At 44.2% G+C, this 25,885-nt stretch overlaps 1 protein-coding gene and 2 non-coding genes across 3 annotated transcripts in view; 1 reads left to right on the forward strand and 2 right to left on the reverse strand.

Moving 5' to 3' along the window:
• Positions 1–2,982: 2,982 nt before the first annotated feature.
• On the reverse strand, positions 2,983–11,580 carry LOC142181942 (small ribosomal subunit protein uS4m-like). Its single transcript, XM_075255648.1, has 5 exons — positions 11,492–11,580; positions 11,130–11,382; positions 10,932–11,039; positions 8,775–8,778; positions 2,983–4,391 (listed from the first exon to the last, which is right to left on the reverse strand). Exons 1-5 carry the CDS (start codon positions 11,578–11,580, stop codon positions 3,385–3,387), a joined length of 1,461 nt encoding a protein of 486 aa, XP_075111749.1. The 3' UTR covers positions 2,983–3,384.
• On the forward strand, positions 6,884–6,956 carry TRNAK-UUU (transfer RNA lysine (anticodon UUU)). Its single transcript has one exon. It is a non-coding gene; the product is annotated as a tRNA-Lys (tRNA).
• A 14,277-nt stretch (positions 11,581–25,857) lies between the features above and the next one.
• TRNAW-CCA (transfer RNA tryptophan (anticodon CCA)) overlaps positions 25,858–25,885 on the reverse strand; it is a 74-nt gene continuing 46 nt past the window's right edge. The window contains exon 1 of the tRNA in view: positions 25,858–25,885. This exon is cut by the window's right edge and continues 46 nt beyond it. This is a non-coding gene — a tRNA (tRNA-Trp).

The raw sequence follows: 25,885 nt of genomic DNA on the forward strand, positions 1-25,885 counted from the left end.
GCGCTGCTGAGCTCAGATGTCCGCTCGTCTGGCAAGTTGGCAGCAAGCACTTCCTCCCCTCTTTGTGTGGAAAAGCTTCTGAAAGCCTATTAGTTAGTATTAGTAAAAAACCTAGTTAAGGGGTCCGTAGTTGTCGCAATCGCTCATTGGTCTTCACCTCAAGTGCTTTCTTCAATGAGTCCAAGTCTGCCTTCGCGGATAAGAAATCAAGGACTTGTCGGTAGATCAGCTAGCTCGCGCTCTAGTCTTTCATTGATCTTTTCTACCCCTCGCTCTATGAGGATGCGCGCCTATCCAGAACGTGCAAAGTAAAATAGCGGTAGATCAACTGGGTATAGATCGACACATAGGCTGCTGGCAGAGTGGGGGGCAGAATCACACAGCAAGAAAGCTTCCTGTCAATCCAAAAATGTTAGAAAGAGAATTAGATCTAATCTCGTCAAGTGGGCTTATTCAATTTCTGAAGTTAGATTGAAGATTGAGAAAGCCGGCCAGTAGTGCCTTTAGCGAATGCGTTCACGAGGCCGGTCCCCGGTGGCTAAGAAGCTTGATCACTTTGTTGAATAAAGCAAGTTGACGTGATGATCGAATCTGGGTGAAGTGTCGCTACTTGGCCCAGCGTTATCGAGAAAAGGTTTTGTTTCCTTAGTCTTTCTTGTGCACTTTTTTTAGTCTACTTAGTCTATCTGAGTGGGCTTGGTTGGCAGGGTCAGGGTCTTTCGCATTCTTATCTAAAAAAGAGTAAGAGGGCGGTTCCCTCAATTGTGGCATCGCCTTCATCATCCCTCGGACAGGTTGATGAGCTTTTGGACAATTCGATATGAGCGAACTCCAGAAGCATCAGACCGTCTGTAATGGCTCGTCCCTAGTGCCTTTGAACGAACTGAAAGGCCTCTCTTCAACTCCCTCTGAGGTTTGAACTGCCAACCAACTCTTTCGACTGCGAGTCATCAAAAGAATGAATGACCACTAGAGGGGGAAAGCGATAGAAATTGGTTCCCTACGACGTCTTCTGTCTTCGCGCTTTCTAAAAACCCCCTAGCCTTCCACGCAAGCTGTAGTACCCCCGGGAATCTTTTCAAACCTTAGTCAGGGCTACTTGAAGATCCTTTCATCTCTTCTTTCTTTGTGTTGAGAGAGAGTCGCCAAAAGGCTCATTCCAGGAGTGAAAGAGAACCTGGCTTGCTTAGCAACCAAAGCTAGCTTACTAAGGAAAAACCTGTTAATGGGAGACCCTTCTTTGCCGGGCCGGGTACTTCTCCTTTATCCCTTGCCTTGCTTTTTTGCTCGGCCACTCTCTGTTCTTAAGTAAGGGTTCCCCTCTCTCAAAAAAAAGAATATGTTAATCGTTACCGATACCAGGCAGAGTTGCTTTTCCTTGCTCCAGAGGAGATTGGTATTGGTAGAGTCGCATTCAACCCCGTCTTTTTGCCCTTTGGCTGGTAATCACATCGGCCATAAGGTGGTCTATCACCCCGGTTGGGGAGAAAAGCTTTTTTGTTGTCGGAAAATCCCTCTCCGCTTTATTAAACTCTTCTCTTAGGCGAGAGCTCACTCAATTCCTTTTTAAACTTTCGCAAAGCTCTCCTTTCCTTAGAGTGAGTTGGTTTTGAATGAAAGCAGGTTTCATCCTGACTTTCATCGGGGACAGGTACGGGGTCTGGGTCGGTCGATACGATGAACGGGAAATCAAAAAATCTTGCTTCATTGAAGTCCCTCATGGAAGAAGAATTGGCTGATGTAGAAGGCTTATTTGTTATCGTATCCACCACATAGTTTACATACTCAGACAAGCTGACTCCAGCGCCTATAGTAATAGTCATACTAAAGCTAAAGAGATCCCAATAGTCAATCCGCTACGCCCCAATGTTGTCAACGAACAATCACCTTGCCTTACTAATATATTAATTTTTTCGCATTGTCTTCCTCCAACAGGAAGGAGAGCAGCTGATTCTAGGGATGCCCATTTGTCCACATCAAAAGGAAAGGAATCAGTCCGGCAGCAAGAGAGGAATTCCTCTAAGCCGTATCATCAATGTTAATAGCATTTATCGATGCTTCTCCACACTGTCCTGGTCTCACGATGTGGATTCGAACCACTGCTTCTCCTTATTGTCGTGAGTGGGTCTGTCGTCCTCCTCATTATAGTCCTCCTAGAATCCAGAGCATTTCGTCGAAATACATCCTGTCTTTTCACCTTAGTAGTCCTATGCATAGTCAGTACTATAGCCCCAATCATGGCTACTAATAAAATAAGACTAGAAACCAAAAACCAGACGAAATAGTAGGTATAAAGTAAATTGCCCAATGTTTCCAAATTAGTCCAACTTCGTACCTTTCCGGCATAAACCGTATATCTCAGAGAGGTCGTATTTCTTTGGGTTGGTAGTAATGGAATGCTTTCATTATCTAAAATAAAGAACATCTCCCACCAAAAGAGCAGTCCAATAATACCACTCACAGGTAAATAGCGCAATACTTCTTCGTGAATCTCCGCTATTTGAATATGGAACATCATAACAACGAATAGGAATGAAACGGCTATAGCTCCTATATAAACTACTGGGAAGATCATAGCGAAGAAGTCGAGACCTAACAAAAGAAGTAAACCTGAAGTGTTGCGAAAGACTGGGATGAGAAACAAAACGGAATGTACCGGATTTTTAGCACGTACAACCATCAAACCAGAGACCAAAGCAGGGCTCGACAAAACAGAAAGTATCATAGTACGTCGTCCTTCCCTGAAATGGAACTTTCATGCTGGAGCAAGAACTAGCATGAAAGTCGATCTATTACGACCAGCGCGGTTGTTCCTATTTCATTTTCTTCTTCCAAGCCCTTCTTAGAAAGCACTCACTGAGTTACTTACGGAATCTCAAATCTCTCTCGACGCCGAGAATTATTTATGTGTCCAGGTCGATTAGAGGTTCGGCTTCCTTCTCCCCCACCTTTTAGCCTTCTGGACCCCTGAAAAAAAAAAAAGAAAGCTGAAATCAAAAAGAAAGAAGAGAAATTGGGCCATCTTTCCCGAGAGAGGCCGCCTTCTCTCAGGCCAGCAGTCTTCTACTTCTAGTCGACTGCTCTATGACGGGCTTCCCTCTTTCCTTGGCTCTGCTCGCTCGTCTACGCTCCGACCCAGCAAGTAATAATTGAAAAACGATGTTTCCTTGCCTGCATTAAGATTTAAAACTTGTCGTCAAAAAAAAGGCAATCAATCAGAATCAAGAAAAAATATGGAAATAGTGAATCAAGATCTAGATGGATCCCTATCTTTATCTCTATCCACGGAGATACCTATCTATATGGAGAGAGATCTATCTATGAATCGGCCTAGACTATCCTCTATCCGGATAGATATGTCCCTATGAGCGACTACGCCGATCTTTATATGTTTTGGCCACGTCCCTTTCCGCTCCGAAGAAGAAGGTTTGGATCTTTCAATCTTATGTCGTGAGGTATGTGACCTATGTTAGGTCCATAAGATACCACAGCTTTTGGTGTTCTATGATTCACCTCCGAATAATGAGTAGGTAGTTCGATCCTTTTTATTTTGATCTTTTTAGTAAACTGATGGGGGGATGCGGAGCAATAGGTCGAATTACTATATAAAGAAGAGTTGTAAACTATAGGACTTCTTGTTCGAGTAGGAATATTTCGGTTTTTCTCGTTCCTTCTCTTCGATAAGAATAGGGATTTGAAATGATACAAATTCCTCTTCATTCTGTTGTGCTCAGCGAAAGAACTGCCTAAGCATACTTTTTCGGATCCAAACTTCTTTGTTCTTTCTAAGTCTTCTTCTTGCATAGAAGAACGCAACTGTTGCAAAAACCGGGATTTTAGTAGTAGGCGGCATCCCCTCTTAGTTTTGAGTAGGCGGAACCATTCTGTTTTGGTTCTTCTCCACGGGTGATCCAGGAATTTTCCTATTATTTTTTCAACTGAGATTTCGATATAGAAGGATCTCTTTATTTCTTCACCGCGGGTTCTCGCATCATTTTCTTGAAAAGATATTATATCACCGTGGGAGAGTTTAAAATGAGTAATGTTAACCATTCCATTATTCACACAAACCCTTCGATGACTTATCGGCTGCCTTGCTTGAGGAATAGTTTCACAAAAATGGAGACGAACCGGGATAACGTCCGATCTTGTTTCTGGATTGAGTAGAAAAGGGATATATGAAGTTCGTTCTCTTCCTCTGTGCATCTCTGTGATGGGTAAATCTCCATAAAAAAGGGACAACTTTCGTGTAGTTTGTGATTGGATGTAACTGTTAAGATTTTCTCTAGAATAAATCTTTCTCTTAATAGATCTCTTCTTGTTCCTCAATCTTCGGAGAATACGGCGTTGTATTATTGTAAGTTCTCTGTTCCAAACATTTCCTGAAAGTTCTTCCCATCATATCATCTTCAACCAACCTCCACCGTACTTTCGGTGCGACCACTAAAGAATTGCTTATACACTAAACAGCTGCTTATATACGTTTACTAAAAGACTGACTTTCATTCATTATCATTAGTCCAGCGTGAAACTAAGAAAGAGAGATGTGCCTAAGGCGGCATGTAAGCAAACTGTGCACGCTAAGAGAAGAGGAGAGATGTTCGCAATTACTACCACAAGAAAGCCGCCCCCTATCTTCTAAAGGGGCCCGTCACTTCGTTCGTACCTTCTTGGCTTAGGCTTCCAACTGAACAACATGGCCTTGCCGCCCCGCCACTAGCAGAAGCTAAGCGCTTGAAAAGCGCGCTAAGAAAGGTTGCTTCTGTCGCCCTTTCTGTGCAACAGTCCACCAGTAGCGGAAGAGAGGGTTACCGTACATACAAGAGTCTTCCAGTTCTTACGGAAGCTCTTTCTTACCAGTCAATCAAGTAGTACAAGAACTCTATCTTATCTTATAGCCCGGCGCGGCGGGTCGCCTTTTAAATTAAGTAGATAGAAGAAAGTCTTAAATAGATAAGGAGTAGGTGAGTGAGTGAGTCCTCACTGACCTGAGCGATTTCGATCACCTAGCAGGCCTTTTATTTGGTAGGTAACATCGCCAAAGCGTATCATCAGATTTGACTACGAAGGAAGGAACTCGAAGTGAAAGGGCACCGTCTTGTGCAAGGCAACGATAGTTGGCCCTCTATCATCTTCTATCTGGTAGACTTGGTAAAAGGGCCCCGACTTATTTCCAGAATAAGAGTTCGACCGCGGCTTCCCCCTTTTTTTGGGGGGGATCAAGTTCCTTGCCAACTGCCACCTATCGACCCCGACCTCTTTTCATTTGTTTTGGATATTACCAAACCTAGCCTAGCCTTCGTAAATCACACTAAAGCGGACACCCAACTATGGAAAAGCCTCCTTAAGGGTGGGTTAGGTTAGTCAATCCGGCCCGAGACGCGTTCGTTGACAAAACCGCCGTAGGAATTCCTACTTTTCAATAGAGCGGAGGCGAACTGATCAACGAGAAAGAGGCCCTACTCACTACAAACGAATACACCACAAGATCGAACTGCACTCATGCCTCTCCCGCATCAAGTTGACCGCCCCCCTACGTAGTGATTCTATCAATCATGTACGTAGGTAGGACCCTCCATTCTGATTGGTATATCATGAAAAAAGAAAGCCATTTGCACCAGGCGCACTGCGCTTTCCCTTGCCCAGATGTTCGCCTTTCTAAGTCAAGTAATGGTGACCCACCGAAGACTGGAGCTTCGTAACATGTTGACGAAGGCCCCCGAACTGAGGGTTCGGTCAGTAGAAGGGACGACTTTGTCTCCACGGAAGAAGAATAGCCCCGCTCTCTAGCCGACTGATCCCGTTGATCATATAACTGGGAGGGAACGTGTCACATTAGAGGTGAACGATCAGAGGTGTCCTCTAATCACCACGACGAGGCTGGTCCCTCTTTTAGTAGACTCAGCTATGAATATTCATGAAGAAATGAATGCCGGGCTCTTTCTTTCACTGCTAACCCCAAGAAGTTTCAACATGCTGAAACTTTCCGTTTCGTCGAGCCCCGAGCTTGTGGTCCTCCTTTGAGTGTGGGTTCAATTGAATGAATCTGTCAAGTCAAGGAAAACGTACGTAGCAGCAAGGATGGTGCATCGCCTATTTATCGTTCTCGCTCGGGAGCCAAAACGAACACGCCTGCTACCTACTGTACTGGACCTTCGACCAGGCATTCTACCTTTGTCGAATCGGAACCAACACCACTGCATTGCGCTCGAACAGTTGAGCGGCCGCCGGCCAGCAACTTCCGTGCACAGATATAGATTCATTCTTCGTACCTGGTCCAGCCTCACAACCCTTCGCGGGTTGGTAAGAAGTCAGTCTTGTTTGGTAAGACGGAATTGGACAAAGAAAAGAGAGTGCTCGACCGGAACAACGGCCAACAACGTAATTACATAGATAACTGCTCCTCCCCTGATCCTTAAGGCTTTAAGGCGAACCGTATGGCGGCTGGAAAGAAAGACGACCTCACCTTCTCTGGTGTCAGTGAGAGCTATTTGAGTATCCCCCGTTGACCTTCTTTTGTAGATAGAATCTTCAATGAGTGGAAACAAGCAACCTTACTAAGAAAGGTGCTTGTTGAGTAAGGCCGGCTTTCGAGCCCAAGCCCCTTTACTAGGTTGGGCGCTTGAGCGCATCTTTCTCATATCGATCAAGGCTTTCCTTGAGTTTGAAATAAGGGGCAAGAAGCAAGGGCGTAGCAGCTGCGCGAAGTTGCGCCTTAGCGCATCCGTTTTCTTGCAGGAGTGCTAACGCGCGACCTTACGTTTTCTTCCGCTTGCTCTGCAGTACGAGCCTCATACAGAGCCGCGCTCCTTTAATATGATGAGAAGAAGGGGGGCCGGCCTCTTTTCCGTACCAATCCTTATTTACTACTACATCTTTTTTGGGGTGTATAGCTCAGTTGGTAGAGCATTGGGCTTTTAACCTAATGGTCGCAGGTTCAAGTCCTGCTATACCCAAACCTACCTTACACTCTACTATGAATAAGGATGCATAGTAGCCTTCAAAGATGACTCTTTGGCCTTTAGACTCGCTTCGGCGACTTCGCCCTTTAAGTGACAAGGGGGTGAGCCGCTCCAAGCGGAAAGCGATAGTGAATCCCGAACTTGCCCACGCTCATCCAAACCGGCCTCAAAAAGCGATCGGAAAGCGAAGCCCTTCCTTCCAATCCAAGCCGGCGAAGCCGCCCCTATATCTAACCACCGCTCACCCCGATCACATATTGGCACGTTCATGATGCATCATAATCAAAAGGCCGTAAAGTAAAGAAGACCTATGCATCAGTGTACTGTCATGATCACATATTAGCTCGATTTTATTGACGGCTTGAAGGCGAAGCCGCCTATTTCTTAGGGCAAAGGGCGCTCCATCCTCCTAACTCCTTCCACTTCTCCCAGGGACAGGAACTACGGCTTGACCTTCGGGGAAGAAGTCCGTGGGACCCCTCCTTCGAGGGCGCCTAGATAGTGAAAGGTTATCCCTTTGCAACGCTGGAAGCTAAGCAAAGTCACGAAGCTGGCTGACTACGCTCGAGCAGAGCTCAGACCCGGAGGTGGTGGCTGAACTCGCCGCAGAGTTCAGGAGCGAGCAAGACTATCTTGGTGAATGCAATAAGAACCGGCTGCTCGCCGCAGCAGAGTGCTTTGCCCATGCTGCTATCCGCCGCCGAAGCGCTCAAGGGATTCGTGCTTGAATGTCGAGATCAGGGGACTCTATCCAATCCATGCGGCAAATCTGTTTGTGGTGGAAAAAACTCAACAATAAAAAGAAATAAATAGAATATAGAAAATCATTGAATTTGTTTGCTCCGATACAAGAGATCGGCCCCGAAGCAAGATATGGTGGGTGCCAGCAACTTTCACTTGTTAGGAGTAGGGGCTGAAAAGAGCTCTTTGTATAGGTTGGGTTTTCTGGGCTTTGATGCTTACCTTCTTATTATTAAAAGGGGAAGGTTTAATAAAGGAGCTTTTCAGCCCTTTTGCTGGATTGTTGGTCCGCAGCCCCGCCCTATAGAATGAATAAGGAGAGGCTTATCGATGACCGAACCACTCTTATACTACTCCTTACCTCACCCCCCTTGTCACTTAAAGGAAAAGCCAGAGAAGGGGGCCTGCTGGAAACCCTCGCCTTCGGCTCCATACTGAAAAGGCCGGCCATGAAGGGACATCACGACTATCCTTTCTGGGAATACCGGGCTTTATATGATCCTGATCAGTGATCAGTATATTTTAATATTCTGGATCCTTATGTGCTTTTTTTGTTATACTAGCGGCGGCAGATCTATTAGTAAACAGGAGCCGCTATCGCTCACCCGGCTGGATGTCAATCTGACGGATGGATAGGCGTAGCAGAAAAGAAAGGGTCAATTACAAGAGGAAGGCGGAGGAAAAAAGACGAGAGAGCAAGACCCAGGAGGCTCGCAGCTACCACGGCCGTAAGCACTCCGCTCGTTCGTAAGCCCCTTTAGAGATAGGGGCGAGCCAGGAGCTTACTTCGAGTATTTATGACTCTGGTGGCAACACGTGACAGGCGAATGACATGATTCTCGAGGAGTTACACGACGGCCATGTGATGATGCATCAAATAGATGCAAGGGTGGATGACTCAGTAGGTCCTTGTATGGACTGATTGTGTTCCCCACAGGGAGTAGAGGAAATAGGAGTGGACATCTATATGGGCTTCATGTGATTCGAAGCCAACCACTATGTATTGCAAGAAAGTCCTATGTGTACCTATGTATACCTAATGAAAGCCAACAAGAGCCTCTTAACACTTACCTGCCTAAACCAAGCAAGATTCAAGAATAAATCCATTACCAGCAAGATACGATACGGCTTAGCCAAAAAAGGTGAGCGCCTAGCGCGAGCCTTATTGAAAACGGCCTAGCTAACGAGCAATCTTTCTAAAGCAAGAAGCAAGGGCGCAGCAGCTGCACGAAGTTGCTTCTTAGGGCATATCCGTTTTCTTGCTCGTTAGCGCTTGACTAATAAGATAGAAAGAGCCTTTCTTGCTTGTTTAGTAAAGTCAAGCTTTGGCGGTAGGGTTGGGGTGGCTTGCTGGGGCACTCGTGCCCTTACTAGTTTTGGGGCTTTGATTGGCAAAAGCGGTTTTCGCCTTCTAGCCAGCAGTTGCCGGATTAGCCTTCGGACTTTCCTTACCCGCCTTTATTGAGAAAGAAGAGATCTAAAGGTTGGACATCCATCGCTGCCGTGATGACGCGGTTGAATGTTCATTCGATCCAACACCCGGCCGATCAAACCTATCCTTGGGTTCGATCCAGCAAGTGATTCCCTCCCCGAAAGAGGGATAGTCGTTAGGTCATGAATGGAATGCGAGGAAGAGAGATAAGCAGTTGGCGGGGACCATCCGTTATCGGTCCATATTGGGTAGATCTACCCCTCTCATCCTCTGATCCTTTATCTACCGTTCAATCTATTGATTTTCTTTCTTCTCGACTGGCCTATTACGCACTCGGGCCAATCTACTACACGCTAATAATGGTCTTTTGGATTTCATCTCCTACAAAAATAGCAAGTGGTTGGCCGTTCGATCGAGTCCATCCCTTGAAGTCGTACCCTCCCAGTATGCGTGAGTCTTCCGCCGATTGACAGAAATGCCGGCCGGAATTCGAGAACGGTCCATCCCACCATAATGGATCTCTCCTACCGCTACCTACTAGTGGATCGATTTAGGGAAGGAAAGAAATGCCGATGTTGCAATTCTTCCCATCCCGATAAAGCGAGTCACCCGTGATTCGATAGTTCCATTTTCCGCTGATGCAGGCCGATTGGGATCCCAGCAGTCAAACCACTGTGTTCGTTCCTCACCCTCCTTCCAATCAAATCTATTCTAAGGTGTCCGGAGGCAGGGGAAAGAAAGGAGGGATTGATCGACCAACTTGAACAGATCCATAACCTGCTTCCATCTGTCCTGAATGAGGGAATTAAGGCGGGTATAGTCGAACTGAACTGCTTGATTCTAAGGTGGGTGATAAGCAGCTGTATCCGTATCAAGCCTACCATCTCTTCTCACGAAAGACTTTCCATCCCGTCTCTGAAAGTTTTGCAATATAAGTGGCCCTGCTTCAAAGCCCCAGAAAACCCCCCTTACTCTCTCTCTATAAAAAAAAGCCCTTTCCCCTTTCTTTAATAATATAAGGTAAGCTTTGAAAAGTAACACGCTCCCGACAGGCAATTAATCCATAATCTCATCCATCGTTGGCATTATTGGAAATAAATCACCCAACTCTTATTCAAAGCCCATCTACACACTCCAGCTGCTTCCTTTTGAGCTAGTCAAGCAGGCGTTGAACACGGACTGAGACTCTCCCGCCCCTTTGACAGCAATTCCTGCACTTGACGTCGGATCTCCTCATTTTCAAATGGGGATAAGCGAGAAGCCGCTTTGCAGGGTAGACTCGCTCCTACCTGCAACTAAATCTGCTTCTATATCCTCCTCTTATCTTAGGGGGTAATCAAGCCGGTACTTGTGGATTCAGGGGCGGCATCAAGTCGGAAGAGTGTCGCAGAAAGATAAAGATCTGCACTTCCCTTTTACAACATAGGAGGGAGGGGGCCTCGTTCCTAAAAAGCCTTTCCGATTGCCTCCGCCCCTATCTCTTAAAGCTACGGCATCCCACCGATCCCCGAATCGGCTCTGCTAGTTGGCTTTGTTGCTATCAAGGCATAGCATTCTATGGACTCTTTCCCACGTCCAGAAATGGTATGCCAACAAACACCCTTTCTCCTTAGCCAACCAAAGTCTTCTGATGGCAATAACCGCGTTTCCCGTTAAAAGTAAAGCGGTGTTCTCTCTACGCAGGTAGAACCCTACTCGTATTACCAAGGTCTTCCGAGTAGGATATGTAATACGTCCATAAGGACGACGTCACACCAGACGTCCTGCTTTAACTTCCCTAGCCCCAACTGATCTACCATCTCCGTGGACGCTATCTTATCCAAACTCCCAGCATCAATGATTATCTTTGCACTGGCCAATTCCGACATAGATTTTGAATACAGCCTTCCGTCTTCTCCTCCTTTCTGCTGACGTTGCCACACAATCTAACGACAGCGAAACAGTCTCCTCTCCTAAGCTTGAGAACCCCCGCTATGTTTCCGACTTGAACTTACCTTTAGAGCTTCCCGGGCTCTAGGCTCGACAACGTTCACTCTTCCATCTTCAGCTGGTCTATTCTGCACTCCCCTAGCAGCATTCGTCCGTCTGAACATTGGAACAGTAACGAGAAAAATGCCCCACTCCTCCACATTCATAACAGTTACCAGATCCCCTCTGCTGAGCCTTTTCTTATCTCCTCTGCAGCAAGCTCTGCTGGCCTCGCGCTCCAAACTGATGGCGTCTCGACGTTCTCCTGGCGCTCTCCCCCTTTAAGAAGTATGTAAAAAGGCTCACGTTTTTTGGCTTCCTATAAACCCCTCCTAGGTTGTGGCAACTTTCTACTCCTCCTGAGCTGTCTTGCCGTATCTAAAATGACTTCGAGCATCCAGCTTCACCACTGCTGCCTGCTCTCTCCTTCTTCGGCACTTCCCAGTCCACAACAGACCTGGTCTTCTCTTGATCCATCTGAATCACACCCTTGCTGATCCAATGGCCAAGAAATAGCACTTTCGTCTGAGTACTCTTTCACGTACAGCCTCTTTTCCTGCTACACCCGGAACACTGTACTCAGGGTTCCAAACCTCCAGTGAGTGACTATAAACGATTATGTCATTGAGGTTTTCCACTACAAACTGGTCAAGGTAAGGGTTTGAGTTATCCATTTAAGTGCGGAACAAGACCTGAATTGGGATGATATTCATAGATCGCTTACTCTTTGTGTACGTTATGGAGTCTCCACTCCATGTTGAAAGCTCTTTCAAATAGCATGAGCGTTGAAAGTCTTCAATTCGACTAGAGCGTTAGATTCTTTTTTTATTTTGACTTCTTTCAAAGGGCAATGAATGGGAGGAAAGGGGTTCACTGGAGTTTGTCTCTTGAAAATGGTTTTATTTATTTATTCTCTTGAAGGTCTTTTTCTCTATTTTATTTCATGGTATCAAAGCCAACAAGAGAATTAGGGTGCTAAAAAAGAAGCCAAAACCTGCTTGTTTAAAGAATCAAACTCTTCCTGTCTGCTTTTTCTTTTTTTATTTTATGATCGAGGAAACCCTTTTTGTTATATGCCCTATACCCACCCAATTTCTTATGTACACAAGAAGGATCATAATTCTTTATGTTTGGATACCAAGCTATCTTATCAATATATTTACAAAAAAGCCTTCGATGTAGTGATGAAATTGTGATACATAATCAATCCTATTTGTTTTGTTCATTACTAAAATGAATCGAATCCTATCAAATATTTATATTTATCCTTTGAATTACTCATATATATCCTATGAATTTCATTTCGCACCGGAAACTATTCTAGGAGAAGTTCGAATCCGTTCCGTTCGGATATTGATTGGTCTTGGTTTGACATGGTTTACGCGTTACTGGTTCCCGGAAGAGTTAATATCTCCATTAGCTAAACCCTTTCTTACCCTGCCTTTGGATTCGTATTTTGTTCGTACACAATCAACGGAGGCCTTCCCGACATATGTTGCAACGTCTCCAATAGCATGCTCTTACTTCGTCTTTCCCTTAATAAGTCATCAAATTTGGTGCTTTTTGATCCCCAGTTGCTATGGGGAACAAAGGACGAAATACAATCGATTCCTCCATTTAAGTGGTTCTCGCTTCTCCTTGTTCCTGTTCCTAACTCCTCCCCGGGTAGTTCCCAATGTTTGGCACTTTCCATACTTCATGGGTGCAACATCAACAAATTCGCTCATGATCAAGTTACAACCTAAGATCTATGACCATATTATGTTAACTGTTCGTATTTCGTTCATTCCATCGGTATGCTCCCAGGTACCTGTAATTGTGATCCGTTTGCCAGAACCAAGGGGTCTTTCTGTAGAAACCTCCACGAACAATCGTCGTTTTTTGATGGTTTTTCCGCTTCTCACAGCTGCTCTTTCCACACCTCCGGATATCTGGTGCCAAATTGTCGCCCCTTTCCTTATTTCTTTGATAATAGAGTTGGCTATCTTTGTGGCATCGATTGTACAAGTTCGTGAAGAGGGCTGGACGAGTGGAATGAGGGAAAGCGGCTCGATCGACAAAAAAGAAGAGTAGCCTCCCTAGAACCTGGCAAAGTCATTATCAATGAATTCCCGAGCAATTCTCAACCAACATATGCGATTCATTCCCGTAAAGATTATAACACACAAGAAGACTCCTTACCGCTCCGTGGGGAGCGGGATGAGTGATACATCTGGCGAGCGCCGGTGAAGAACGCAAGCAAAGCTGGAGCTCGGGTATTGATATATTCCATCAAGAGAAAGGAGGCAGACTGGTAAGAAGGCCGACCACATAGGGGGGGCGAACCGAAAAACTCAGCTTTTCGGAGCGGACCAATCTTCCGTGCCGCCCCCCCCTTACTCTCTCTCTATAAAAAAGCCTGCGGGAAGCGCGAAGAGCTAAGCCACTAATGTCGTGGCGAAGGTTAGACCTCATAAAGTCAGCGAAGCTAAGGTTTCGTATGTGTTATATCCTTTCGATCGAGCGAGAACTTATAAGGAAGGCCTTCATTGCCCTTTGAAAAAAGTAAAAAAAAAGAGCGCTAGGGAAGAGAGAAAGTAGCAGAAGTGCTTCTAGATCTCATGGAATAAGGCAGAATTTCTAACAAAACTTTCCACCTCTTGCTTTCATAGAAAAAAGAATTTAGGAGATGAAATCCCGATTACATTACTGCAGGCCAAAATTTTATTTGAAAGAGCAAGCCAGAGAAAAGAAGCGTTTAGATAATACCTTTTCTCCGAATCTCATCTACTGAAAAAGGGAGCCCCCTTGATCACCTGAAGAGATTTTTAGGCAGAATTGGCATAATTATTACCGTGAGGATTGAGCTGCCAAAAGAGATTATCCTCCTTTGGGCTGGAAGAGAAGATTTATGCAGTCCATAGAAAAATAAAAAGAATAAAGTATTCTGAAGCCAAATGCTCTTGGATGGGTAGTTGAATAGGGGGATAAATCCTTTTTTCTCCTTTATATTGAATGTAGTCAATCACTTTGAGGTCATGAGAACAAAGAGTCATAGAGATGTGAGAAGTTTTGCTTTCGCTATCGACTGACCGTCCTGTTAGCAGTGCTATACTAGATTGGCACCCTAACTGGTACCTATACAGCTACTCCTTGTCAGTTGCTATATTTTTTCACCTTGAGGCTGAGAGGTTAACTCCTTCCACTCTCAACCGCCTTTGCTTATCTTACTAGTAGCTCTATCTATTGGTACCAGCCAGGGAACTCCCTCTTTGCGAGCTACTTACTTTATCTGAACCCTCTACCGACAGATGCGCGAATTGCACTGGTCATTGTGCGGAATGCCCTCTAAGCCAGTCAGTCAATGGAGGGACCGGGGCGCTAGGTATTTTCTTTCTTCTGGCCGTAGGTGTGATCAATGCCATTGAGCTTCGGTACTCTAAAATAGTAGTCGGAATTCGCTTCTGAGTGAGCTTCCTTCCTTATGCTCTGGTCTGACCTTCACGAACAGCTTTCTTTCAGCTACCAACTTCAAAGCTTGATCTCATCTCTCTTCTTTTGAAAGTTTAGTACTATTATTGTTGGCATGGAAGGAGTTCATCTTGAATTGCCAGTACAGTGATTGGAGGTCTTCCTCACCTGTTCTAGTGACATAGGCCCATCCGGTCGAGAGAAGAGACTTGAGATTAGCCACTAGGTGAAGTACCAAGGAGAGGATCGGCTTCAGCCATAACCAATACGGAGGGATTGACATAGTAAAGGAGGCTAAACAAAGCTATCAAAGGGATGTGCCCAGGCTCGGAATATCCTTCTTTCGTACCCAAGAGTAGCCCTATTTCTAATAGGAGCAATTCAAGCATTAATTAGTACTACCTCAGATCTAAAAGGAAAGGAAGGAGAATAAGGGAAGGTGCCAAGTAGCTGATTGCACATTACTAAGGCAAGGAATAAGACGTCTGAGAAGGGATGCCGAAAAAAGGCTTCAATTGTTTCTGGTGCAAAGTCAGTAGTACTAGGGCCTTCGAGTTGGAATTTCCAACTATAAACAAGTGTAGCGAAGTCACCTCCATTCTCGATTTCTATTGCGACAGAGGGAGGTATCATAATAGAGTAAAAATCACGATTAGAGTCAGTCCGGATAAAAGGAAGAATCCAATCTCCTTCTTCCTGATCTTATTGGCCTTACAGCGGGCCTAAGAGCAAGGAAGTCTCAACTCCCCAATCCCCCAGGGTGAGGGGTGAACCTTCTGTCTGATTCAATCTCATCTATTGCTGCTTTCGAATCGGCTGAAAGAGTATTTTGATGTCACTTAGGAGAAGTATAGGGAAGTGTGCCTGAGTCTTCTATAATAAGTAGTTGTGACTCGGTCTAGCTAGGACAGAGCCATCCTAAAGAGACTTTCTTCTGTTCTAGGTTTCCACAAAGCGGTATCAGGGTATGAGAACGCCTTTCTCCTATATATAATCAAGTCTTTGGTTTAGATCAATCAATCCTCAATCCGGGCTCAATGACCGGAATGAATGGCTTTCTCCTGTCTCCTCATGGATCCAACTATTAGGTTCGTGGGTTTGTGGTCCGTGCCTAAAGCAACTCTTTTCCATTCGCGAACGTTTAAGAAGTCATCTCCTGATTCGTTGATCTATTGAGCTAAGGCAGCTCTGCATATAGTGTTTTAGACTCATACTTCATCGCCGCCTGGTCCTTTCGAACCTTAATCTTAAGAAATTCCTGAACGAGAAAGCGGTATGTATGGTTGGCGTATGCCTGGAAACTAGTCCAGAATGATATCATCAACTGCACGATAGACCATGAGTAAGCACTTTTGACAGCAAGAGAAGAGTCCTCCTCCTCACAAGGACCGACTCCTTTAGGTGCGAGGTGCGATCAACCGCGAAAAGTCAGTAATAAAGAATCCGCTCTCCGGTAAGCGAAGGAAAGCAGGTCAAAGCCTGCCAAGGCGTCAAGGCAGTTCGACAAAGGCAGAAAGAGTCTCCGTCCTGAACACAGAAGGAAGGCGGGTTTGTCAATGCTTGAACTGATTGATCTAAGTGAGCTACGAGGTTAGTCTTCTAGGATCAACTTGCTTCAAAGTGCCCATTAATGATTTGTTAATTTCAGGAATGATCCTATCAGTGATTATGTACTAGGCTTATCTAATGAATTGAGTCTTCCAAGAAAGGTTTCTAATGAATCTGCTAATTGAGGTTCTAGATTCGTTCAAAAGGCAGAAAGGAATAGGCTAAGGGCCGTACCTTAATGATCCCTAACCATATTGATGTTCCTGAGTTCTAGTCTTTCTGGTAGCCAATGATCTAAGGGAGCTAGCAGTGCAAAGATACTCAAAAGTGGTACGCGCGCATAAAAAAGCGGTTGGACGGTGTCTTTCTCTGTTTTGTTCCTTCCTCGGCAAGCTTGGGAGTTTCCTGATGTAAGCTCCCTGGGTACGGTTTCGGAGTTTATGTAAATGCCCTATCTTCAAAGGAAGCTGCTGACTTAAGGTATCCCCTGATCCGAGGGTGAGCTAGAATTGCGTATGGTGAAGAGGAAAGGAAGAAGTCATTGTAAAGGAAGACGACATTTACCATTTCCGCTGCCTGCCTAAAGGCTTATTGGTAGCTCTTAGGTTCTCTGTCAGTAGAGTGATTGCCAAAACCTAGGTATGTTTTCGGAGAATAATAAGAAGAGACGGTTGTAGCTTTTAGAGACTATCCTCTGCAGCTGTAGCTACGTGGAAGCCAGCTGCTTAAAGACAGGCCCCCTAACCATTCCGCTATTCCTGCCCTAAAGCAAGGGAATCCGCTCTGACCCACCACCCTGGTAGGAATTGCCAGATTTACAGTTTCTGAATCCTTGTAATACAAGTTCTTTCCTCTAACGATGGCTACGAACTACGCGAACTGAACTGTCAAGGCTTTCAAACCAAGACTGAGAAAGCTCAATCAATAAAGAGTATTTTAGTGGAATGGCTTAACTTACTCCCCATACGAGACCGGAAAGGAAGCTAGCGAACCTAGGGTCAACACCAAGGTAGGGGCAAAAGGGAAAAGAACGATGTTTGATGTGAACGGAAGCAAGCATTTCGCTAAGAAAGCAAAACAGGAAGCGGCGATAGCAAACATTACCCTCACTCAGAACAATATGCTCTTGGGAGACATGAAGCACAATCAACCTCTCTACCTTAAGACTTCTAACATGGTCGATTCTAGATAGAGCACGGTAACCCCCAACCCCCTACTCTACAAAACAAAGAGTGGAAAATCTCTTCATAGGGTACTGTAGCTGTACAGCCATAGTACCATAGGGATGGTGAGAGTTCATAAGAGCCCGAATTTAGATAGGTGAAAGATCCTTACTCAAATTACGAACCCTGAACCTCTTTGCGAATTCACAGCTGAACCTTGATGGGAAATCATAGATTTCTGATAGGAAAGAAAAAGCCCAATTACCCAAAATTCTTTCATATACACGAGCGTCCTCCTACATTGTCCCCTAGTACAGCATACTTAAGAAAGCGGTTTCCAGGGTCAACCTGTTTAACTGCATGCCAGACCACTAAGTGATGAGACCGTGCAAACAAAGGCAACGAGGAGCGCTAGCCGGAACTGGACAATGGGTGGGTGTCCAACAAACATTCCTTAGCTAAGAAGGATTCATTCACCGCAGCTTCTCTTACTAGCAGATGAAACTAGCAACATCACATCATATAGAATACCGATTGACAGGCATTCAAGTCTATCTTATAGTTTATGTTGATGATCTCATTGTTTCCGCGAGCGCATCCTTCATTTCCAAGCTTTATTTCTATCGTAATTTTTCCATCTGGGCGCCTCGCCTATTCATTCTTTTTTGGGGTGTATAAAGCCACGGAGCGATTCAGGCATCTATCTTATTGTATTGACGCAATTGGAAGATCAGGATTTCTCCCTGCCGCTCAAGCGGGATCAGATCGGGCTTTAGCGAGAACAGCTGTAATTGAATCGGGAACGGAAAGACTTCACTTCAACTCAATAAATGACGTCTACTTCGTAAGTGCTAAGGCAAAATATATCACCGAAAGGAAAGGTGATAGGGGAGCCTAGCCATTTCACTCTACCCGAGTAATAAAGTGGAAACCCCCCTCACGATCGATTAAAAGGAAAGTCGCCCAGAGATATTTGTTCAAATCCAATTCGTGAAGACAGAGTAAATTCAACAAATCTAAGGAAGCAAGTCCTAGGCCTCACTATCTATCAATCAAGAAGGTAAAGGAGAGAAGGTTTGATTGAAAGTAGTACGTCTGCAGGGATCTGTCGTTAACGATTTGACCGGGACACATCCAATTGAAAGTCTAATCCCAACCTCTTTGGAAGGAGCTCCAAAAAAGACTTGACTTCAGAGCGGGGAATCTTCCTACAAGTGAGCACCAAGTCAAATGTATTCAAAAAGGGCTATACCTCTGCCTAGACAAAGAGGACTTTAAGACAGCCTCGTAGGAGACATTGGATGTAACCAGCCTTCAAAGGCGGAGGAGTAAAAAGCAACTTTCGATTCAAATTAGAGAAATGCTGAGCTTTATCCGAAAAAATTAATTAAGGTATTATTATAGCCTTCTAAATAGTCAGAGTGGGAACTCAAAAGTAAGAACTCTTAACCATCATTCCTTAACTCTAAAGGGCGTGAATGTGTAGATCAAGGAAGAAGGGTGGGATAGCGCCCGATTGATTGAGCGTCTTACAGCCCGTCATGCAAGCTAGCAAAGCCAGCGCAGAAGCAGCCCCCGGATCCACACAGGGTACTTCAAAGGAGGTTATCTTTAACCTACTGCTCAACAATTCCAAATCGAAATTGGAAATCTTTATTGGACCGTGATAGCCAGCTAAAACTTAACAGGGTTGAAGCATCTTCTTGGAATCACTAAGGAAGTAGGAAAGGATCCAGGGTTGCCTGAGGCCCTGAGAGCCAGGATGCTTGCTCTTGAAGATGAAGTAAACATGGTCATGGGCCAATATCTCGGTGCTGTTGAAGGTATGAATGAACACTTTACCCTAATTGGTTGGGGGTGGGCGGGAGCTTAGTAGTTGCTTAGTCGTTCAAAAGTCAGACTGTCGTAAGCCCGACACTATTCTATTTACTCTCTCAAATGAGGGGCTGGTTTATTTTGCTATAGGGGCCATCTCCTGTCATCCCTTACCTATGGTTCAGGAAAGGGATTGACCGGAATGATTGCAACGAGACACACCAACACCACTACTTAGAGGTGGAAAGGGGGATAAGCTCGACAAAGACTTCGAAGGAAAGGAGGTAACCAGCTACTAGACCGAAAGGAAGGGGGTTTACCAACTGATCAATAAGTAGTTGAGGGGGGAACTGGTCCTACTACTGAGCCAGGATCAAACTCTTCCTTTCCGGTTACATTGGCTTGGCCTTTTGGACAAGCAGATAGCACATGACCAAAAGTTTTTACACCCATGAGCTAAGGCACCACCCTTCTTTCCGACCCGGATTGGAAGAATTTTCCACATACTGAGGTTTTGGGTCTTCATGAGTAGTTCTTGTCGACGATCCCTTGAAAAAAGTCCTTTGTTGAGCCGGCTTTCGCCCCTGACAAAGGACTTTCCCTGGGTTGGGACTCTTTGGACAGGACTAGTTGCTTCGATTCCACTCATGTCAGCTCATAACTTCGCTCCTCGATCGCTTTATCTTTCTAGTGATCTAGTGATGCGGGAAGGGAATGATAATTAGACTCCTATAGCAGTTCGGGAGCATCGGCATCTATTTGGTAGAATATAACGACCTGATCTCTTTGCTTTCGATGGCTGCTCGGGGCTGAAACATAGTGGAAATGCGAATATGATCGATCCCGGCTCATAAGAAGTACGGAGGTTCTTGTAAGTTGGGTCAGCGGTTCCAGTGACTCAAGGAATAGGGCATTTTGGCACTGTTGAAGTGATTGGCGGAAATGCCCTTGAGACGAGAATCCCGTTGAAATGGAAAGTCCTTGGTCTACATACATTAGTAGTAGGTTACGCTCCTATTATTGAAAAGGAGTTATCCTCCTCAAAATCCTTCCCCCCTTGGTCGAGTTGGCTTAAGCCCGAATCCATCCTTACGGAAGAAGGGCGGGATATCGGCTACGAGAGAGAGTCCTTGTTGTTCACCTCCGCCTCCCGACGCTGCTGACCCCTACCGGGACCTTTTTCCTTTATTCGCTACAAGACTGGTCCAAAATTCTAGTTCGTTGCACTCACCCTTCGTTTCTGTTAATCATTCATGACCCCTGAATGGAAGATAAAAGACTTTACTAAGCAAGCTGTCTGTCGGTCCCCGTTGGTTAATTGTGTCAACAGAGGCAAGGAGTACCGCTGGACTATCCCACTAGCGATCCTACTTCAACGACCTTCTCGTAATACGTAAAAAAAGTATCCCGATCCTGTAGGAGTGACAGCCGTAGTGGAGATCGATGAAGATCTTTATTCTTAAAAGAAAGGGCAAGCACCGAAACACAGGAATGATCAAAGAGAGGCCTCAGCTGACGCTAATAAAGCCAAAGAGCAAGAAGGAGGTGATGATGTGATTCCTTATGTACCTGTGTCTGTGTCGCTTGACAAGTATACCTATTAATCAGTTGACCTCTCTCTATTTGTGTTTTCTTCTAGGTCGGCTGACCCTGGTCTTCTTTGAGTTTATGATATTCCCCGCTCGTCCGAGCTTTTGTAGGCCGAAGCAAATGCTTAGATGAGAAGAAGTCAGAGCAAAAGTCAAAACAAGAAGGACAAAGAAGTCTCTTCCACTCCTCTAGAGGTTGAGGATGAGGAAGTGATGGGGACGACGATGCTCGTGCAAGATAAGATGACGACTGGCTGACTTACCGAACGGACGGACACTTTGATCTTGATCGTGCAATCTAAGTCGCAATGAAGGACTATCGTCAATGCGGCTGGAGCCGCTAGATCCCACAGCAGCGATCTTCAAACTGATAAACCAACCTTTCACTTCTCATATGGGGAATCATCCACATGAGGACCAGAAGACGGCATTCTAAGGCTATATAGAGCCCTTATCCAAGAAATGAGCTATCTTGCTTAGCATACCTCACCAAAGCTCTTCAAATCAATCTCCTCGGTACTTGAACTTGATTCTTTAAAGCCGGGAACTCCATTCAATTAGCCGGGCATAAGCTCTCCCCTTGCTTTGCTCATTTTCTCTTGATACGCTTACCTTGCCCGTTTAGGTTTTCAAGAAGTAGACACGGGCAGGGAAATTCCTAGCTAGGTTCTTCGTCTCAGTGCTCTCTCGGCGGCCAGCTCGTCAAAGTACCAAACCCTGGCTTTCTACCCTGAACATTGGGTATCTTCTTCTGGCCCCTTGGGGGCAAGTGAGAGCACTAGATCGAATACACAGGATTGTCCATGTTTTTTACCTTAGCTCTACTTAGACTACTTCTCGATTTTTCCTTTTTACGATTGTTTGCTTCCAAAGGCTTACGCGGGACAGCAGTTCCATTCATCATCATAAAAGAGGAACGAAGATTCCCGATTGGGTTCTTGGATTGGGAGGCCTTGCCGCATGCTTCGTTTCCATTATCGCAATTATTGTCATAATTTCTTCCTTCACCATCAGAAAGATGGACAGATACGAGAGAAGAGGAAATGGAGGCCAAACATATAGTAAGGTACCAAAACGGTTGTCACTTGCGGCACAAGAATTTGGTTCAGCTTCAAGGGTGGTGCTGTGAGGGACAAGGGTAGCAATCCTTTATTTCCGGAAAAGACCCGTATGCCCACAGATCAACGAACCGGAGGGAGCAAAGCACCACAGCGGATATGGAATTCAATTTCCACTTTCAGTTTCACCTCGCGACTCGGGATACGTGCAAGGAGAGCCAGGGAAGGGGCAAGGGGTTCACCCACTTTCACGAGTTTCATAGGTTCAAGAGATCCCACTATAGAAGTGTCTAGCCGTTCGCCGAAGGAAGGGATTCTTTATCAAAGTCTCCGAAAGGCGCACTTAACCTCATTCGATGATGGGGTTGGGGCAATTGACCGATCCTAAGCTAAATCTAGCTCTGATGGTGTGTCCGCGGGTCCCTTCCTCTCAACGTCTGAAAGAACACTCTAATGGCAAGTCGGGCTAATTCTAATATAGGGATAGAAAAGGAATTGGCAAGGGCAAGGTCCGATCGGAAATAGGATAAATAATGGAAAAAGTCCCTCTCCGATAATAGGACTTGAAGGCTTTAGCTATGCGAGCCTGCCACTACGCTCCTTTGTTACAGAATTAATGGTCAGAAACTTGCCTTACTTAATCTCTTTCGAGATAAAGGTTCTTACAGAGGTGAAGGCACCCATCTCACATAAAATAGTTAGAAAGCTCGCGCTCCATTAAGTGTATAGATTGAGATCCAGTAGAAGTGGGAGTGCCGCAAGGCTCTTGAGTTAAATGATGCTCAGGATTGAGGAAGTGGTCTTATTGGCATTCGGAATGGAGTCTGTCCCGAAGGAATCTCATCTCTCTTCCAATAGAACAGGAAGTCTCAAGCCAGTAGCACGATAGCAGTCCATTCAATCCATTCAGTCAAGCCTTTCCAGGTCATCTTGAAAAAGGATGGATAAACTTTATCGAAAAAGGTTAGGAAAGCAGGTGCTCTTATTGGACGTCACGGGAGAAATCCCGATGGCTGAGAGGGTCATACCCTTCCGAGCTGTGGAGCGTACCAACTTCACTTTGATTAACATCGAGTTGTATGTTTCGCTGCTGTCTAATGAGGCGCAGCATCGGTCTGGACTCTGGACGGTCTGTCCAAGGGACTGGAACCCAAGGCTCTTCTTAGTCTAACATGATTGTTGTAACCTCGGCGGGTTGCTCATTGGATTTTGATGGAATTCAGTGACAGTCCACTCCTTAGGTCCAAGGTGCCTTCCAATGGCAATGAGGGTTCTCATCTAGGGGAGTTCACAGTGGTGAGCTCAGTTATAGAAGGAGAGGTCGACCAGGCGTTGGCGGGGAGGATTGCAACTGGGTTGATCAGCCGGTATTGGGGGCGGGGGAAACTGACCCGGGCTCCATTTCTTAAGACCTTCCGTCTTTCTCCTAAGGGCCCTCTTCCTATTTAGGGGGTTGAACGTGGGGGCTGTTCTTATTTTACCGGAGGGGTTTGAATTAGCTCCTCCCGATCGTATCTCTCAAAAGAACCAAATTCTTGTTAGCGATTATTTATGATCAAAAAAATGAAATTATGAAAACTCCTTTGTCTTATTTAGACCCTTCTGAAAAATCTACATTACATACTCTTTTTCTACGAGATGCTGGGAATCCCGTTGAGTTCTTACGCTTTCATGTTGACAACTCAATTCATTCGATTACTACAGGGATGAACCCAATCCGGAATATGAACCATAAAAGAAAATACCTATTAAACCGATTACAAGAATACCAGTTACAGTACCTATTATCCAAAGAGGAATCCTTCCAGTAGTATCGGCCATTTACCCCACTTCCCTCCAGATTTCATCAAGTGGTCATGCTAGAGACATAAACAGTCATGGATAATGAAATTATGAGATCCTTCCGAATGAGCTAAGAGAATCTTATTTATTCTCTTTCGTTTTGTTAATTGAAGAAATTATTGGAAAATAAAAAAGCAAGTACAAAAATGAGTAATAACCCCCAGTAGAGACTGGTACGATTCAATTCAACATTTTGTTCGTTCGGGTTTGATTGTGTCGTAGCTCTATAATTCGGATTAAGTTTATCGTTGGATGAACTGCTGATATTGATCCAAAAAAAAAGACGGTAGGTACAGCTAGGCCGTGAACAGCCAACCATCGTACTGTAAAAATTGGATAGGTTCGATCTATAGTCATTAGGGCCTCCTAAAACGATCTACTAAATTCATCGAGTTGTTCCAAAGGATCAAAACGGCCAGTTATTAATGGAATTCCTTGTCGGCTCTCTGTAAAATACTCGTTTGGCCGAGGGCTTCCAAACACATCGTAAGCTAAACCGGTGCTGACAAATAACCAACCCGCAATGAATAGGGAAGGTATAGTAATGCTATGAATGACCCAGTATCGAATACTGGTAATAATATCAGCAAACGAACGTTCTCCTGTGCTTCCAGACATGCTGAGCTCCACATATTCTTGTACAGTCAAAGAGGATCGATTCCGTAAAAGATGAGATCAGTAAATGACAATTCACTGAAATTGCATCTTTGTGAGATCGTCAATATTGTACCGAGGGCGTCTTGAGAGTATACCGAATCAGTATAGCTATCCTTCTTCTGACACAGCAAGGCAATTTGAATTAGTATCAAAAGTAAGTACTAAATAATTTCTTTTTTCCTTTACTTGTTGATGTAAAATCATCTTCCATTCAATAGAAAATTCTTTCAATTCAACGAAAGAGATTCTCATATTCCGTAGATGCGAGATATAGAAATTTTCCTTTCGTAGTTGTGGAAGCAGTTTTGTTGTTGGAATCCTTTTTTTTTAAAGAAGAAGTTAATGGTCGAGTAACAAATAAGAGTAGTAGATCATATTCGATGAAAGCAAAAATAAAAAAAGAATAATAGGAATCCATAGTTGTGGATCTCGATCCAAAGGTTCTTTCTTGATCTAGCTACAAGGATGGGGCAGTATGGAAAGAAAAAATGTGGAACCTAATTGAAATTACTACTAGTTGGACCAAAAAAAAGATTTTTTCAAGCGATTGTGTGATAACTTTTTCTTCTTCTCAATCATTCAAGATATTATGTGAATTAATATATTACTGAATCTAATGAGTTAAACTTAAATTAAAGTAAAAAGAAAAAGTTTTCTAGTTTGATAAGGTAACTGTTTGCTTTAAAATAGAAAATGGATTCGATACAATTCAACAGAATCTAAGAAATGATCAAAATAGAAATGATTTTAGAATTTGATTCTATAAAAATTCAAGTTTCATTTTTGAATGAAGTTAGACGATACAGCTCTTATTAGTTTAATAGTTTACCCAAGAGTTACTCAATGAATCGGTTGATTGGAATTGCGGGATGGATAGATGTTACAGATGATGAATCAATTTCTTTTATATGTCTGTCACTTTATCTTTGTTAGTGCTGTCTGCCTATAATGATAGATGAATCAAAAACTTTTCATTCAACTTCTTCTTTCAATTGAAATTGAGATTTTTGCCTATCCTCCTATTTTGAAAAAATGGAAACTTAGGTAAGTGCTTTCTAAACATATGTATAAAAAGAACATCTTTCATTTAATTTAGCCCTTTCATGCTTACTATAACTAGTTATTTCGCTTTTCTATTAGCGGCTTTAACTAGAACCTCAGCTCTATTTATTGGTCTGAGCAAGATACTTATTATTTAAACTGAATATTTAAAATTAACAATTCATAAAAAGAAATCTTTCTGTGGGATTACATGTATTCTATATTTACTTACGTTACCAATTGTCAATTCTTGGTCATTGTCATTGAGATTCATGTCAATTCGGATTAATATTTAGGTATAGATATTACCTCTTTTTTTTCTCCTTTCAAACAAAGAAAAATGATTGAAGTTTTTCTATTTGGAATCGTGTTAGGTCTAATTCCTATTACTTTGGCTGGATTATTCCTAACTGCATATTTACAATACAGGCGTGGTGATCAGTTGGACCTTTGATTAATTAACATCTCTTTTTTTTTTTGATTGACCTCCTCCTTTCTTTAATTCACAGGCACAGGAGGTCAAATTCCGATTGTTGTGAAAGTTACTGAATGAATCTATTTCATTCTAATTCGATCTAAGAAGAAAAAAATCACGCTCTGTAGGATTTGAACCTACGAC

Source organism: Nicotiana tabacum, chromosome 6 (assembly GCF_000715075.1).
Source record: "Nicotiana tabacum cultivar K326 chromosome 6, ASM71507v2, whole genome shotgun sequence".
In the NCBI taxonomy this organism is placed as follows: domain Eukaryota; kingdom Viridiplantae; phylum Streptophyta; class Magnoliopsida; order Solanales; family Solanaceae; genus Nicotiana; species Nicotiana tabacum.